The sequence below is a fragment of the Oryzias latipes genome, chromosome 6 (assembly GCF_053564925.1).
Source record: "Oryzias latipes strain Hd-rR chromosome 6, Olatipes_Hd-rR_3.1".
In the NCBI taxonomy this organism is placed as follows: Eukaryota; Metazoa; Chordata; class Actinopteri; order Beloniformes; family Adrianichthyidae; genus Oryzias; species Oryzias latipes.
This window is the reverse complement of record NC_136242.1, coordinates 21,259,055-21,272,110: the sequence shown is the minus strand read 5'-3', so window position 1 is coordinate 21,272,110 and position 13,056 is coordinate 21,259,055. Positions and strand designations below refer to the sequence as shown.

Below are 13,056 nucleotides of genomic sequence, written 5' to 3'. Positions count from 1 at the left end.
AAATAAAGACCTCTGTTGACATTATAAAAAAGAAAACTGAAGTTAATGAAAATTTGATTGAAAAATCGATATTTTTTTCTGTATATTTTAGTTTTGCAAAATAACAACTTTTGGAAATTTCTCTTCTCCACCTCAGACTGCGCTGAGGCAAATCTGTGATGACTAAAGGAAATTAGAGGGTCCTTGGGGGTGTGTGGAGACGCTCATTGTGTCTGTGTGTAAGTCGCAGCATGAGCTTGATTGCAAATGATTGATTCTAAAAATTGAAGGAGATCAAATACTCCTGTTGGCTTCATTAGCAGAAGGACACGTGAAGCTGCCATGTGAGCTGACTCCAGAGCCTCACCGTGAGCACCAGCTGTGTTTGAGATGGGGCCGCCACCTCTAAAGGCATTGTTTTCACACTGGGGTGTCACTCTTTTATGTTTTTCTGGTAAATCAATGTGTGCTGCCTCTCAGCGGCCATCTGGGGCGGACGGGGCGGATAGTAAACGTGTGGATTACAGGGGTCATTTTCTGGCTGGGTGCACAAAAAAGATGATGTCATGTGACAGGATTCTGCATTAGTAAGACATCAGCAAGGCCTAATATAGACATGGGAAAAGGGGGGCAATGTCCCGCCCACCCAAATGCTGTGACTGCCCCCCCCCCCCCCCCCCCCCAATCCTAAATTAACTAAAGAAATAAAATTTAATTACCAAACAACCCCTCAAAAAATAGCAAAAAATAAACCAACAAAAAAAAATGACCCAAAACCGTAGTGATGGACAGACAGAAAGATGCACATGCACCCCATAGATGGCTGAATCCGGGCCTGGCCATCAGCATGGCTGTAAAATCCTGATCTGTCTCCTGCAGGAACAAAACTGGAGCACAGAGAGAGGCAGCTCTGAAGCTTGAAAGGCTTTGAGGGGAGGGTTTAGAGGGGGGGGGGGGGGGTCATGGTGGTATTTTCCCTGCATGCAGTCTGATCCTAAAACACAGGTGCAACCACCTCACAGCCCTTTGAGCACATGCCCACCTCCTCCTCCCATGCTGCCAAGTGTTTGTCCATCTGATCCTCCATTACACCTGATGATTGGGGATTTGCCTGCTTTGAAACCGCTGATTTTCAACGATGAGGGGGGCTGAGGGAGGCTGATGGATCCAGCCATGCTGCCGATCATCAGGCAGACACTTCTGGACATCAGATTATTTGGAAATGTCCTGAAGGTGCAGGAACTTCCGATTTTCTGAAATAAAATGCAGATATAATGGGCGAAGGTGCAGAGGAAAGCAAATCTTATGAAGTGAAGTGAAGTGGCTTTCAATGACATCAGGGTGCATGCAGCAGCTCTGAAAAGCGTCCAGAGTGAGCGGGGCTGCTGGATGAGTGGGGGCTGTGAGATGCGGGGCTTGCATGCGGCGTCACGCAGAGTCGATCATTGTCTCTCTCACACTTTCTAACAAGCCATTTCACAACATCCAGGCAGCGGATCTGGCTTCCCAGCAGCGACTGCAGCAGCCCTCAGGGCTCCTCTCTCCACTCGTCGACGACCACAACTAAACAGTTAAGATTCTGCACGCGGATCGAGACCAATCACTGGACCTCATCTATGAAAGTGACTCCTTTCTGATCGGCGGAAGGAGTTAGAGAAATGGCAGATGAGATCCGACTCCACCGGCTGAGAGAAGAAGTGGATCTTTGAGGAGAAGGGGGATCACTTTGATTTGCGCGCACTTGGAGAGTTGGAGGAGCTGATCATGCACAGACAGGCGGATGTTCAGACCAGAAAACCACTGAGCAGATTTTCGAGGGGGAATATTTAATTTTTCTGACTCCTCTCGCTCCTGATTGCTCTCCTCCTCCGGGTTCCTGCAGGACTTTCAAAGCCGCCGAGAGCCCATGCAGTCACCAAGGTTGGTCTAATAGAAATAATATCAACAGTTTATAAGTTTTTTAAAAGAAATCTGTGTCACTTTAGTACATTTCGAGCCTTAATCACCTAAAGGTGTGTCATGTATTGTTTTTATTTAAAACACACACACACACACACGTTTTTGCTGTGCTTCTAAGAAAAATGCCCAATAGAGATTGCATCAATTTGTTTCGGGTGCAAACAAAAAAATTATTTATTTCATTTTAGGATTTATCAGAGCCACAAACAAACGCGCAAGCCCACTATAATCTGACTGGCTGATCCCGCAGAAAGACAAATTACCCTCCACCTGCATGACAGCTCAAATTTACGCAATTAGAGAGCTGCCCATGAACTCACATTTTAATGACACTTTTGTTTGTCCTCGTTAAGCCATGTGCGCTCACGTCAGAATTTCAGCTTTCAATTTGGGGCTCCCTAAGAGCGCCCCCTGCTGGAGGCATTTGGAGAATGCTTGCAATAAGATCAATGAAGGCGTGTGCATAATTCAGCTCAAATCGAGGGCAAAAGCGCATTGTTTTATTAGACTTCTGATATTTTTGCCAAATGAATTTCCAAACGTGCCCTGCTGGAGATAATGCACAATAAAAGATGATTCCAGAGATTCAAATCATTCATTAATCTTGATTAGACTTTATTTTCAGATGTTTTTAGACTGAGCTTTACCTGCTAATCTGTAAAATATGTCTGATAAATAATTTCATTTTGTGCTGATTGAATTGGTAAATCTGATGAAAACAATCATTAGTTCATTCAATTTTCATAGAACATGCACCCTACATGTGTTTTTGCGTGAACACCCACAGGAATAGCCTATTCTTTATAGAAAGAAAACATTTCAAGAAATCTAACTTTATCATTTTGAAATATTTTATCTGTTTAAAAAATCAATCAAACAAATTATGCAAGAAGCTGCAAACTGCAGTATGAGTGCAGCAGTGATTCAATAATGCACACACATAATGCATTTGGTCTGCTTTGATCTGACACATTTGCAGTGATTTCAGGGTGTTTTCTTTTTGTGCGTTTCCACCCATCAGTCGATCCATATTTAAAACAAATGTATACATCAAAGCCTCTAAGGTGCTAAAAGACAATTTCATTCCAGGGTTAGGGTTTGCTGAAGCCACAGTCCAAAAATATTCCACAATTCATCAAAACATTTCAGCGAGCAGCTTATACCTTTCAGCTGCACTCATTCATTTCAGATGTGAAAGCCTGGCATATTGCTGCTGGAAGTTAGCATGCACAGGGCCACCCTTGTTGAAGACATGTGTAGGCTTAGACCTTATTGTACATGAACGTATCCATCACCCGCGAGAGGCACAGCAACCACAAAGACATTCACCTTTCTGGAAAAATACTGTACTGCCAGCCACAACCTGACTTTCAGGTTAAATGGCAATGAAAGGCTGCAGTAATGTAGCACATATGGCTGCTATGTGCTCCAGAGGAGCCCAGCAGCTGAATTTTAGTTTGCATTTTTGTAAATGTGGTCAAATGTAAGGGAAAAGTAATACAAACAACAACAAATGTGTTTTATCTTTCAATGTTATAGCTCTTTGGGAAAGCCTGGCTGCTTTAAGGCAGGAAGTGTTCCAATGTAAGGATAAAACTTAATATGGGTCAGACATTTTAAGGTTATACACAGAATAATTTGTGTTATCTGAATGTGTGTTTTTATCTAAACTCTGGAAAATCCAAAACTCATTCAAAATCTAAAAGGTGATATGTCTTTGGCTTTTATAATAAATACTAAGTTGATTTCGTTTAACCCCTTGTGCTATCCTAGGCACTTTACTATTGGGAGTTGGGTCATCTAGACCCACTAGACAGTGCGCTGAACCTTTTTCCTTCAATGATTTGTGATCTTCACTGGTGTCCATGGATTGCATGAAATCTTTCCCCCTTTATCCACCTTTGTCATGGTAGGGAGAACACGTCAATGCAAGGGTGGGGTCATCTAAGACAGCACAAGGGTTATGTAAAAATCACAAAAAAGTCAAATTCATTTATTTTTTTTCTCCTAAGTTAAACATGTTTGGCCTAAACGTTTTGGACAGCACACACAATCCATAGTGGTGAGCTGTTGGAGGACTTTGAATTTAAAAAACAAAGAGTGCCAGCTCACAAGTGAGGTGGTCCCAAGACACTATAAAAGAGACAAAGTAATTTAAACAAAATCAATGCTAGAGTATTAAACTATTGCTAGACTTCAATTAATTCCGGATCTTTTGATTGGGGTCAAATTGTCTTAATTGTATAATAGCTGATATAAGTGGCCAACAGGTTACACTAAGGGGTTTTTCTATGTAATCCCTGCACTGAGAAAGTAAAAGGGAGGAAAACTCCAACAGAACCAGATTAGATAAAAGTGATCATCCATTTGCTGGGACTGGATGTAGTGTGAGAAGATAGGCAGACATCTGTTATAAGGCAGGAAAAACTCAAGTTTTTTGGAAAATAGAAGGAGAAGAGCATCCCTGTAACATCTGCTGCAGGACATGAAAGTCAAAATCCCAGAATACCTGTTAAAAAGCTAAAGGACTACGCAAAAAAATGATAAATAATCTATTCATGTTATGCCTTATCATCTTATTGTTTACATATTTAATGAGGATGGCCTTTATCACATTAGTGAACACATTTGTGACATTGTAATCGTTTTTCCAGATCACATGAAACTATTTCTGATAGTATAGTATCATTGAACACAAAGTTTTTTGTGAATTGATATGGTGGGAAACACAACTCATCTGGGTTGTTTCTGGAGTCTGAACACGCTTTTATTGCTCGGTTTGGGGGCAGAAAAAGTCTGGTGGTTCATCAAAAGTCAAGCAAGTCTGCACATCAAGGTGTAACGTGAGACGTTGCAGAAAGTTGGGGGGGGGGGGTCGAAATCAAAGCAGGGCTGTGATTGGCTGAACGGATCCGCTGTTCCGAGGAGGCGTCACCTCCCCCCCGAACAAACACTCTCCCAGAGAAGAGCGGAGCTCCGCCGCCCGCCGCGCCCCGACACGCCGCTTTTACACAAAAGAGGGCAACGAGTCAGTGTCGAAGAGGCAGGGATGAGAGCACGGAGCCCCCCTCTGCCGTGGAGTTTTGAGAGTTTTTATCCCCCATCGAGGCTTGAGCTAACTTTTGTTTCCCTCCCTCCAACCCCCATGTGACCAGGGAGAGGAGTAAAGTGCGACCCCGAGCTGGATGGATGGTTATGGGGAAAAGAGGGAGACCCTCGGTGCTTGAAGTGTGCAGAGTCCTGGCTGTTCTTGTCTCACTTTTTCCAACCGGTAAGTCTCACTTTTGAACTTTGTGAACAAACAAAAATAGTATTTTTTAAAAGTTAGTGCCTCGTAGGGGGCAGAGGGTCACCTCAGCCGTTAGCTAGCTTGAAGTCAACTAGTAGTACTACTACTAGTACCGTTGCTTGAACTGCAGTCAGTCCACAACGTTTTTTCACTTTTTAAATCAACATTTAACTATTAAAAAGTACTGTTACGATACAACTTAAAAGCTGACCTTACTAAAGAAACATAAACAAAATATGAAGAAAACTACTAAGTTGACTAAGTTAGCTTACTCGCAGGTGTTTCGACCTAGAGTCTCATTTCATTTTATGATATATATTTTTCAAAGGAAAAGCAGCTCAAAGTCCAGCTGGCAAGATAAAAATTGCTCCACATACTTTAGTCGTATTTTTTTTAAAACCACAAAAATGGTAACTTTTATGTGTTTAATGGAGAAATTCTTCTCTTTCTAACTGTAAAATTGATTAATAAACCAGCTATTTTAGCTTAAAGCTAGCTAACACAAATCTATTCACCATCTTAACACAGATAACTAGAATTTGTCTTAAACACATCCCATGATTACTCAAATAAGAGGTTTAATTTTTTTTTAGAATATCTTTTTAAAGAAAAAACAGCTCAAAGTGGAGTTGGGAAGATAAGAGACATGCACCAAGTAAGTTTTATTTTGGTTTTTCCAAACGACCAACTTTTGCTTGACTTAAGCAGAGATTTTTGTTTTCTTATCTATAACTAAGTACAATTCTATCAATACAATTGATATATAAAGCAGCTCTTTTTAGTTTAAAGCTAACCAACAACACAATCCTAACACAAACAACTGTTTTTTAAAGGTTGGACTTCCCTTAAACGCTTGAAAAATGCTTCAAAAAGACAATGTCATCCCTTGATGACACAAAGATGTCGCATATTGAGGCTTTGAAAGAAGAAACTGATGGTTTTTCTCATTCCTAATTTTGTTTATCCTGGCTGTGTTTCAATTAGTGTTCACTGTTATTTTTCTGCAAAAAGAGTGTTCAAATTAAACCTAGAAACTGAGGAGGAAAAAAAAAGGAATAAGTGTAGCTTTGACAAATAACCATAAACGTGAAGACATATTTCAAGGCGGAATTACCAACTAAAAGAAAATTTTCACTGATACTTTTAAAAAGTGTGATAGAAAAGTAATCTTGTAGTTATTTAAGCGTGTGTGTGTAGTGCAGCACGCTGTTGACATTCAGGTTACATGGTCTCTTGCTATCACTGCACTGGTGAACCATCATCTTCTCTTTGAAATCACTTTCCATCACAGAACAAAGGGATCTTGAGTTTGAGATGAGTTGATTGTCATCCATCAAATGCTTGGGAAGCGCTGAGCTGTTGTGGTTGAGGAGAGCATTGGAAACCTTTTTTTGTTTGTTTTAAACGGGGGCTTCAAAGTGTTGCTTTAGCTTTCCTTACACTTTGAGCAGTAAAGAAGTGCATATCACATCAAGGTTTTAAAGGTAAAAGTGAAATGTTTTGAGCTTTTCCTGAAGAATTGTGACTAGAGAGAATCGAATGTAGTGGAATAAAAAAATCTCATCTGAAGTATTAATAAGTCATAAATATAAACGGTTTCTTATTTTATAGTACGCCTTTTGCTTGGGTTCACTTTCAACTGTAACAATGGGTGAAAAAGGAAAGAAACGTGTATTTTATTAATGATTATAGCATTTTGGATGTATTTGTGCGTTTTCTGTTCCTGTTTTGGATAGAATAAATAGAACTTAGATTGTAGGATAAGCAAAGTATGCCTTTCAAAAAACAGAAACGACTCATGTTTCTGAGTTTAGCTCTTTTTTTTTTAAAGACCTCTTGTTTTTTCTCATGACAGTGAGTCTGCAGTGCAAGATCCTCAAGTGTAATTCTGAATTATGGGCCTCTACCTCAAAAACTGGTCCAGAGGAAGATTTCTGCATCGCGCTTCGGGCGTACGACAACTGTGTGCGCCGGACGGCACGCACCTGTAGGGGCGACTTGACGTATCACTCCGCCCAACATGGCATAGGGGATCTAATGAGCCAACACAACTGCTCCAAGGAAGAACCCACTTCCCAGCCACGGGCCCGGACCCCGCTCCCTCCTCCCCCACCTCCCCCGGTCCTGACCAGCCAGGAGCCCTCCAGTGGCCCCGAAGGCTGCCACTATGAGCACAGTCTTCCACGCAACGCGCCACCCTCCAACTACACGCACTGTGGCTTCTTTGGAGTCCCGCACCTCCGAACGTTCGGTGACGACTTTCAAACGTGCAAAGTGGAAGGAGCTTGGCCGCTCATCCACAACAAATACCTGTCTGTCCAGGTGACCAATTCACCTGTGGTTCCAGGCTCTTTAGCCACCGCCACCACCAAGGTGAGGATCTACATCAACTCTGCTTATAACTGCCCACTCATTTGCATTTGAATGTTTGCTGCCTGAAAAACCAAAATGAGTGAATTTCACGTCATTTATCCAGAGCAGAAGTAGTAATCGCTCATCATGTTGGAAAAAACATTTTTGGCCGGGTTCACTCGAAAAATATTTAGATAAATATTGTATTGATTGTTATTTATTGGCTGCTGACAGTTGGTTTACACAAGCAGCCCCGCAATCAACATCCCATTATTCAACCCAATAAGTGAGAAGCTCAACTGTACAAATGTGTTTGGTTTGCATCTGAGGAGCAAAAAAACCCTGAAATCTGTTGTTTTTAATGGCTCTTTTCTTCTATCAGATTCTTTGGATTTCAGTCGGCTTTAAATGAGTTCCATAATAACAAAGGAAGAAGTCCGACATGATGGCAGAGATCTTGATAAGCCGTGTAAATGACACGCTGCAGCAGAGCTGCATCAAACGCCAACATGGAGGCTCCAGTTCTCACTTTGACTCCTCCTGATGTTTGCGGTGCTTGAGGGAGGGGGCCATTACCGATCTCAGAATTGAGGGTCTGCATAAAGCTGGGTTGTTTTCCCCCATTAGGAGGTATTTATTTTCTCTCGTGGCGTTATCAGCAGAGCGCACATGATTGTTGTCGTTTGGTTAAACGCTGCAGCGGTTCGTCTGGACGCCTGCTGCAGAAATAGATTTCGCGAAAACTGGAGGTCATGGGAGTTTTGTGGATTTGGCGAGGCTCCAGCAGCGATGGAAGCTGGGGTTCATAGCAGCAGGACTTAGATGGAGCTACACCAGAACTTTGTCCTTAATCGTATAATTTTCCTGCAATCAGGCCTTCCTAATGACACTATTATTAAGTTTTGGTGTTTAAAAAAAAGTAATTACATTTTTGCTTTACTTTTCTTGGAAGCGAATGAGACGGCTTTAGAAAAGAGCCTGATTCTGGACAAAGGAAAAACAAGCGAGCAGCCGGTGCCACCTGTGCAAACAAAGCCTTTCTGGTAGGAGATCGGTGTAAGCACCGTTACGGTACCGCTGGGCTCACTGAAGCAAGCCGAACTGTCTTCCATCTGATGGAGAGATAACAGAGGTGGCCTTCTTCTCGTTTGCTTTTGTCTGAGTTGGGCCAAGAATAGTCGGAGAGGTGGGGGAGGCAAAAGGAATTGAGACAAATCTGGTGTAACACATGAATTGTCGAGCTAATAGAGAAGGATATTGAAGCCACTCTCCTGTCTCCAGCCTGCAGGAATCAGAGACCCTGGCTGTTTTTGTGTCACTGCTCTGACAATGGCTCATTGGTGTCCCATGAAACCGAGCTCCGACAGTCCTGACCAGCCTCTCTTAATTAGCTGCTGACTACATTGCTGTGTGCTGGCCCGACGCCACTCCCTGGAGCATAGTTCTGGGGGTTCAGCGGCAGGTTTTTCAGCACCATGAATGGATCGTCTTTGTGTCTGCAAACTGAGGCCTGGTTTTACACAGCCGGGACTCGTGTTTTTTTGAGGGCGTTTACCTTGCCCCCCACCCTCCACCCCTCCCCGGTGTTGTGCCGACCCCGAAATGTGACACTTGAAGGAGTAGAAGTGGGGGAGGTTGAGGCATATTGCCGCTTTTCAATGCTTTTCTCAATGCAAAAGCTTTAAGGACCCTGGAAATCTGAAGAAAACTGTGTTTTTGGTGTTTTTAACTTATTGTAGCATTTGTCTCAGGATGGCGAATATATACTAAGAAAATCAAGATTAAAATTACATTTCTACATAGGCCTGCACAATATACCGCAAATTTATGGTTATCACGACATCAAGCTGTGCAATACACATATCGCAAAAGACAGCGAAAATTGCAATAAATGGTTACCTTAATGTGCTAAAACGATCTTTTGGCAACTTGAAGTATTTAACGAGTCATATAAATCCCTTTATGTATTTGACCAATCAGATGAAGCCCTGTTATGTTAGATGTTTGCCTCCTATGTCGACGACGGTCATTTGGAGTATAATTTTTTAACTGTTGCGATGAAATGGGAATGAAGTTTTTGGTTGTTTTGCTCTTTGTTCACCAATATCGCATATCACGAGTTTTACTCATATCGTTCAGCCCTATTTCTACATATTTCTTTATTTAAATAATTGTGACTCAGGAACAGACCGAAAAATGCTGTCTGGAAAAAAAATGGTATCTATTACCCTGCTCTGCTCCTTTCTGATGCAGACCCACAGATTCATGTACGTCTTTGTTTTCTTCATCCAAGCTGGAATCTGGCTCTGGTTAAACTGGATAGCTCCAGTTTAATTCGCCATTTTTGTTTAAACTTATAACGTTAGGTTGGGGGTGTGAGGGGCTGTAAGCTAGCAGGAGAGCGTGTAAACCGATGGATGGCAGGAATTGAGGTCAGGCTTACTCTGCGCCAACGGTCCAGCCCACAACTACTTGATTTTGACTAAAAACGACATAATCGTAATTAAAAGACCACTGGAAATGCTTTTGCAAAGAATCATAAGAGTTGGCCTTGTCCCTATTTTAAAGCCGGTGTTAATAAAACATGTTCTTCTCTCCATCCTGCAGCTGACCATCATCTTTAAGAACTTCCAGCAATGTGTGGACCAGAAGATGTACCACGCAGAGACAGACCAGCTGCCATCTGCGTTCGCAGACGGCTCCAAGAATGGGGGTGACCGGCACGGAGCAAACGCTCTCCAGGTCGTGGAGAAGGTTCTGGGTCAGCACGTGGAGATTCACGCCCGGTACATCGGGACAACCATCGTGGTCCGGCAGGTGGGCCGCTACCTCACGTTTGCCGTGCGGATGCCAGAGGAGGTGGTGAACTCGGTGGAGGAAGGAGACAACCAGGACTTGTACCTGTGTTTGCACGGCTGTCCGACCAACCAGCGGATTGACTTGGAAAGTTTCCGGGCCCGGGCGGGCTCCAGGACCAGCGCCGGGCCTCGGGGCTTCACCTACCAGTCTGCAAAAGCCAAGTGCAAAGAGCGGCTACCGGTTGAGGACGTGTACTTCCAGTCTTGCGTGTTTGACCTCCTGTCCTCCGGAGACATAAACTTCACCATGGCAGCTTTCTACGCATTTGAGGATGTAAAGATGCTCCACTCCAACAGTAACAGACATCACTTATTTAAAGGAAAAGCTGGTCGTGCTTTGAGCAGAGCATCCGGAAGGAGCAACGGTTTGCTTTCCGTTTTTCTCCTCAACTTTATTGTGCTGTTGTGGACTGGATGTTTCACAATTCATCTATAGTGTGTTTATCAGCAGCTTTGTGTTGTGTCAGTGAGTGTTAGAATCGTTGTGTTGACCTGCAGCTCCTTACGGTCACCCCAGCCACGAGTCCTGTCTTAAAGAGACTGTTTGTTCTGACGTCAGCTTCACGGGTCCACTGCTGTCATTACCTCCATTCAGCTGGTTTTTGAGGAGAACGGCAGCGAAAGAGCATCCACAGAGCTCAGGATATCAACCGGGAATTCAATTCCATATTCACGAAAAGGCCGGACGAGATGATCTTCTGCAGGAAGAGATGTTCGCTGATCCTCCCTCTCCTGATCCGCACATTGGTGCCAAGCCAGCGACGCTTTCTGTGGTTCATGTGGCAAAGCAGGAGGACCTGACGGGGGCCTTTGTTAACCTTCGGCCAGAAGCAGCTCTGTGTTTGATTAGTTTCCAGCTTTGGAGAAGCTGGAGCCCTTTGGAGGAAGCATCCAGCCAAAAGTATGTCAGAACAGCGTCTCCAGTTGTCTGCAATGAAGATTAATGGGTTATATTGGAAGGTTTGTGTGTGTGTGTGTGTGCGCGCATTAGTACAATATGTGCAGAATCCAGCATCTGTGGTTAATTTTGAGTGTTTGTGGGTGCAGGAGTTTCCAGAAATGAGATGAGAAGGGGAAAAAAAGAAAAGGAGGAGAGGAAAAACACTCCGGTGGGAAAAATATTTCCCGTGATTTTTTTATGTTGCACCCAAACTTTCAGAAATGGAAAAGATGAGGATCTTCACTGGATTCAAGGGAGCTCCATCAGGGACTTGTGCGGATGCGCCTAGATCTCAGCTTCAGTGATCACAGAAGCTCCTGGGCCGATCAGGGTTTCTCTCAGAAGAACAAACTAAAGGCTTGTGGCGTGTTTTCACAACATACTATAGATCAACAAAGCGGTTTCAAATCTCCGCTCAACAGTCATGTAGATACTGTTAACGCCATTTGGGTGTCTTATTTAGCCAGTTAAGCATTTAGAGATTGTGCTAACGTTCCAGCATCTTAGGGAGAAAATGATTAGCATATGTGTTCAGATGTGATTTCATGGCTTAAGTCGTTGCCAAAGAACACCTTCCTGTGCCAACATTTGCCTGACGACAGACTTAACTCGTAAACTAAGAACGCATCCATTTTTTGGATCTCTGTCAGACAAACTAGGTTTTTTGCGGACCGTGGACAGACTCCAGCCCTCCAGGGCCTACATGTTTTCCAACTAACCTGCAATTGAAGCTCCTCATTGGCTAATCACACCTGAGGCAGGTCATCTGCAGCAGATGAGGCAGAATTTCTGAAAACCAGCAGGTTGGCCCTCGAGGCCTGGAGTGTGTGACCCCTGCATACAGTGAGGTGCAGCGCTTGTGTTCTGGGGCTTCTGTGTGTGTGCCGTCCCTGCAGTCATTTCTTCTTTACACTGAAGTGTGTGGCAGGCCTTACTACTGCTTTGAAATATGTATACGTGCAGTTTGATGACGATAGACAAAAAAAACCCTTCAAAAACAATTGTGGCGTTGACTCTTGTTTATAGATGTAAATTGTGTTGTGTGTTTGTATCATACGATTGTAAATAGGTAGTGTGTATCACCAGATGTGTTTTGAAACGTATCACTCGAGATGTTTTGAAGAATGTGAGCCTTTGTTCTTTCAGGATATATATATGTATTTTTTTAACAAACATGAACTTCACAGAAGTCGTCACTTCAGCGCATCTTTTTGTCGTCATGGAAGTGATTCAGAGTTACACAGGTTACCACAACTCACCTTCCAGAGACCAGAATGTAGGAAAATGTTCTGCGGTGTTTGTTTTCACTTTGAAGCACTTTACGTTCTTTTATTTTGTTACATTTAGCTCTTCTTTTGATTTACCTTGTGATGGTTATGAATAGGATTTAAAAAAAAATAGCTGGATGGGAGAAAAAAAACTACTCAAACCATGTTGTATGTAAATCTAATGTGGTCCCACACCAGCTGTTTACAATGTAAGTTATTTATTGAATAAAAGACAAATTCTTGTTATGAAGCTGCCTCTGTGTCTCAAACTGTTGATCTGATTTTACTCTGTGGTGCTTTACTGACCCCTGCTGGAGAACTGTGGTATCAGCAGGACTCAGAGTAGCAGAGGTTTAAATTACAGGTACGTTTCCTATGCTGTAGTAGCTCATGTAAGCATTTCATGTCTGT

The 13,056-nt window shown here is 43.0% G+C and overlaps 1 protein-coding gene across 1 annotated transcript; it reads left to right on the top strand.

Moving 5' to 3' along the window:
* The first annotated feature begins 1,007 nt into the window (after positions 1-1,007).
* On the top strand, positions 1,008-12,895 carry rgma (repulsive guidance molecule BMP co-receptor a). The gene is made up of 4 exons (XM_011476143.4): positions 1,008-1,899; positions 5,094-5,209; positions 7,083-7,600; positions 10,187-12,895. The coding sequence occupies exons 1-4, from the start codon at positions 1,886-1,888 to the stop codon at positions 10,871-10,873; spliced, it is 1,335 nt and encodes a 444-aa protein (XP_011474445.1). The 5' UTR covers positions 1,008-1,885; the 3' UTR covers positions 10,874-12,895.
* The last annotated feature ends 161 nt before the right edge of the window (positions 12,896-13,056 follow it).

Excerpts from the sequence above, each read along its gene's own strand:
- rgma (XM_011476143.4), top strand. Across the intron at positions 5,210-7,082 it reads TGTCTCACTTTTTCCAACCG|TGAGTCTGCAGTGCAAGATC; the intron begins GTAAGTCTCACT and ends TTCTCATGACAG. Across the intron at positions 7,601-10,186 it reads TAGCCACCGCCACCACCAAG|CTGACCATCATCTTTAAGAA; the intron begins GTGAGGATCTAC and ends TCCATCCTGCAG.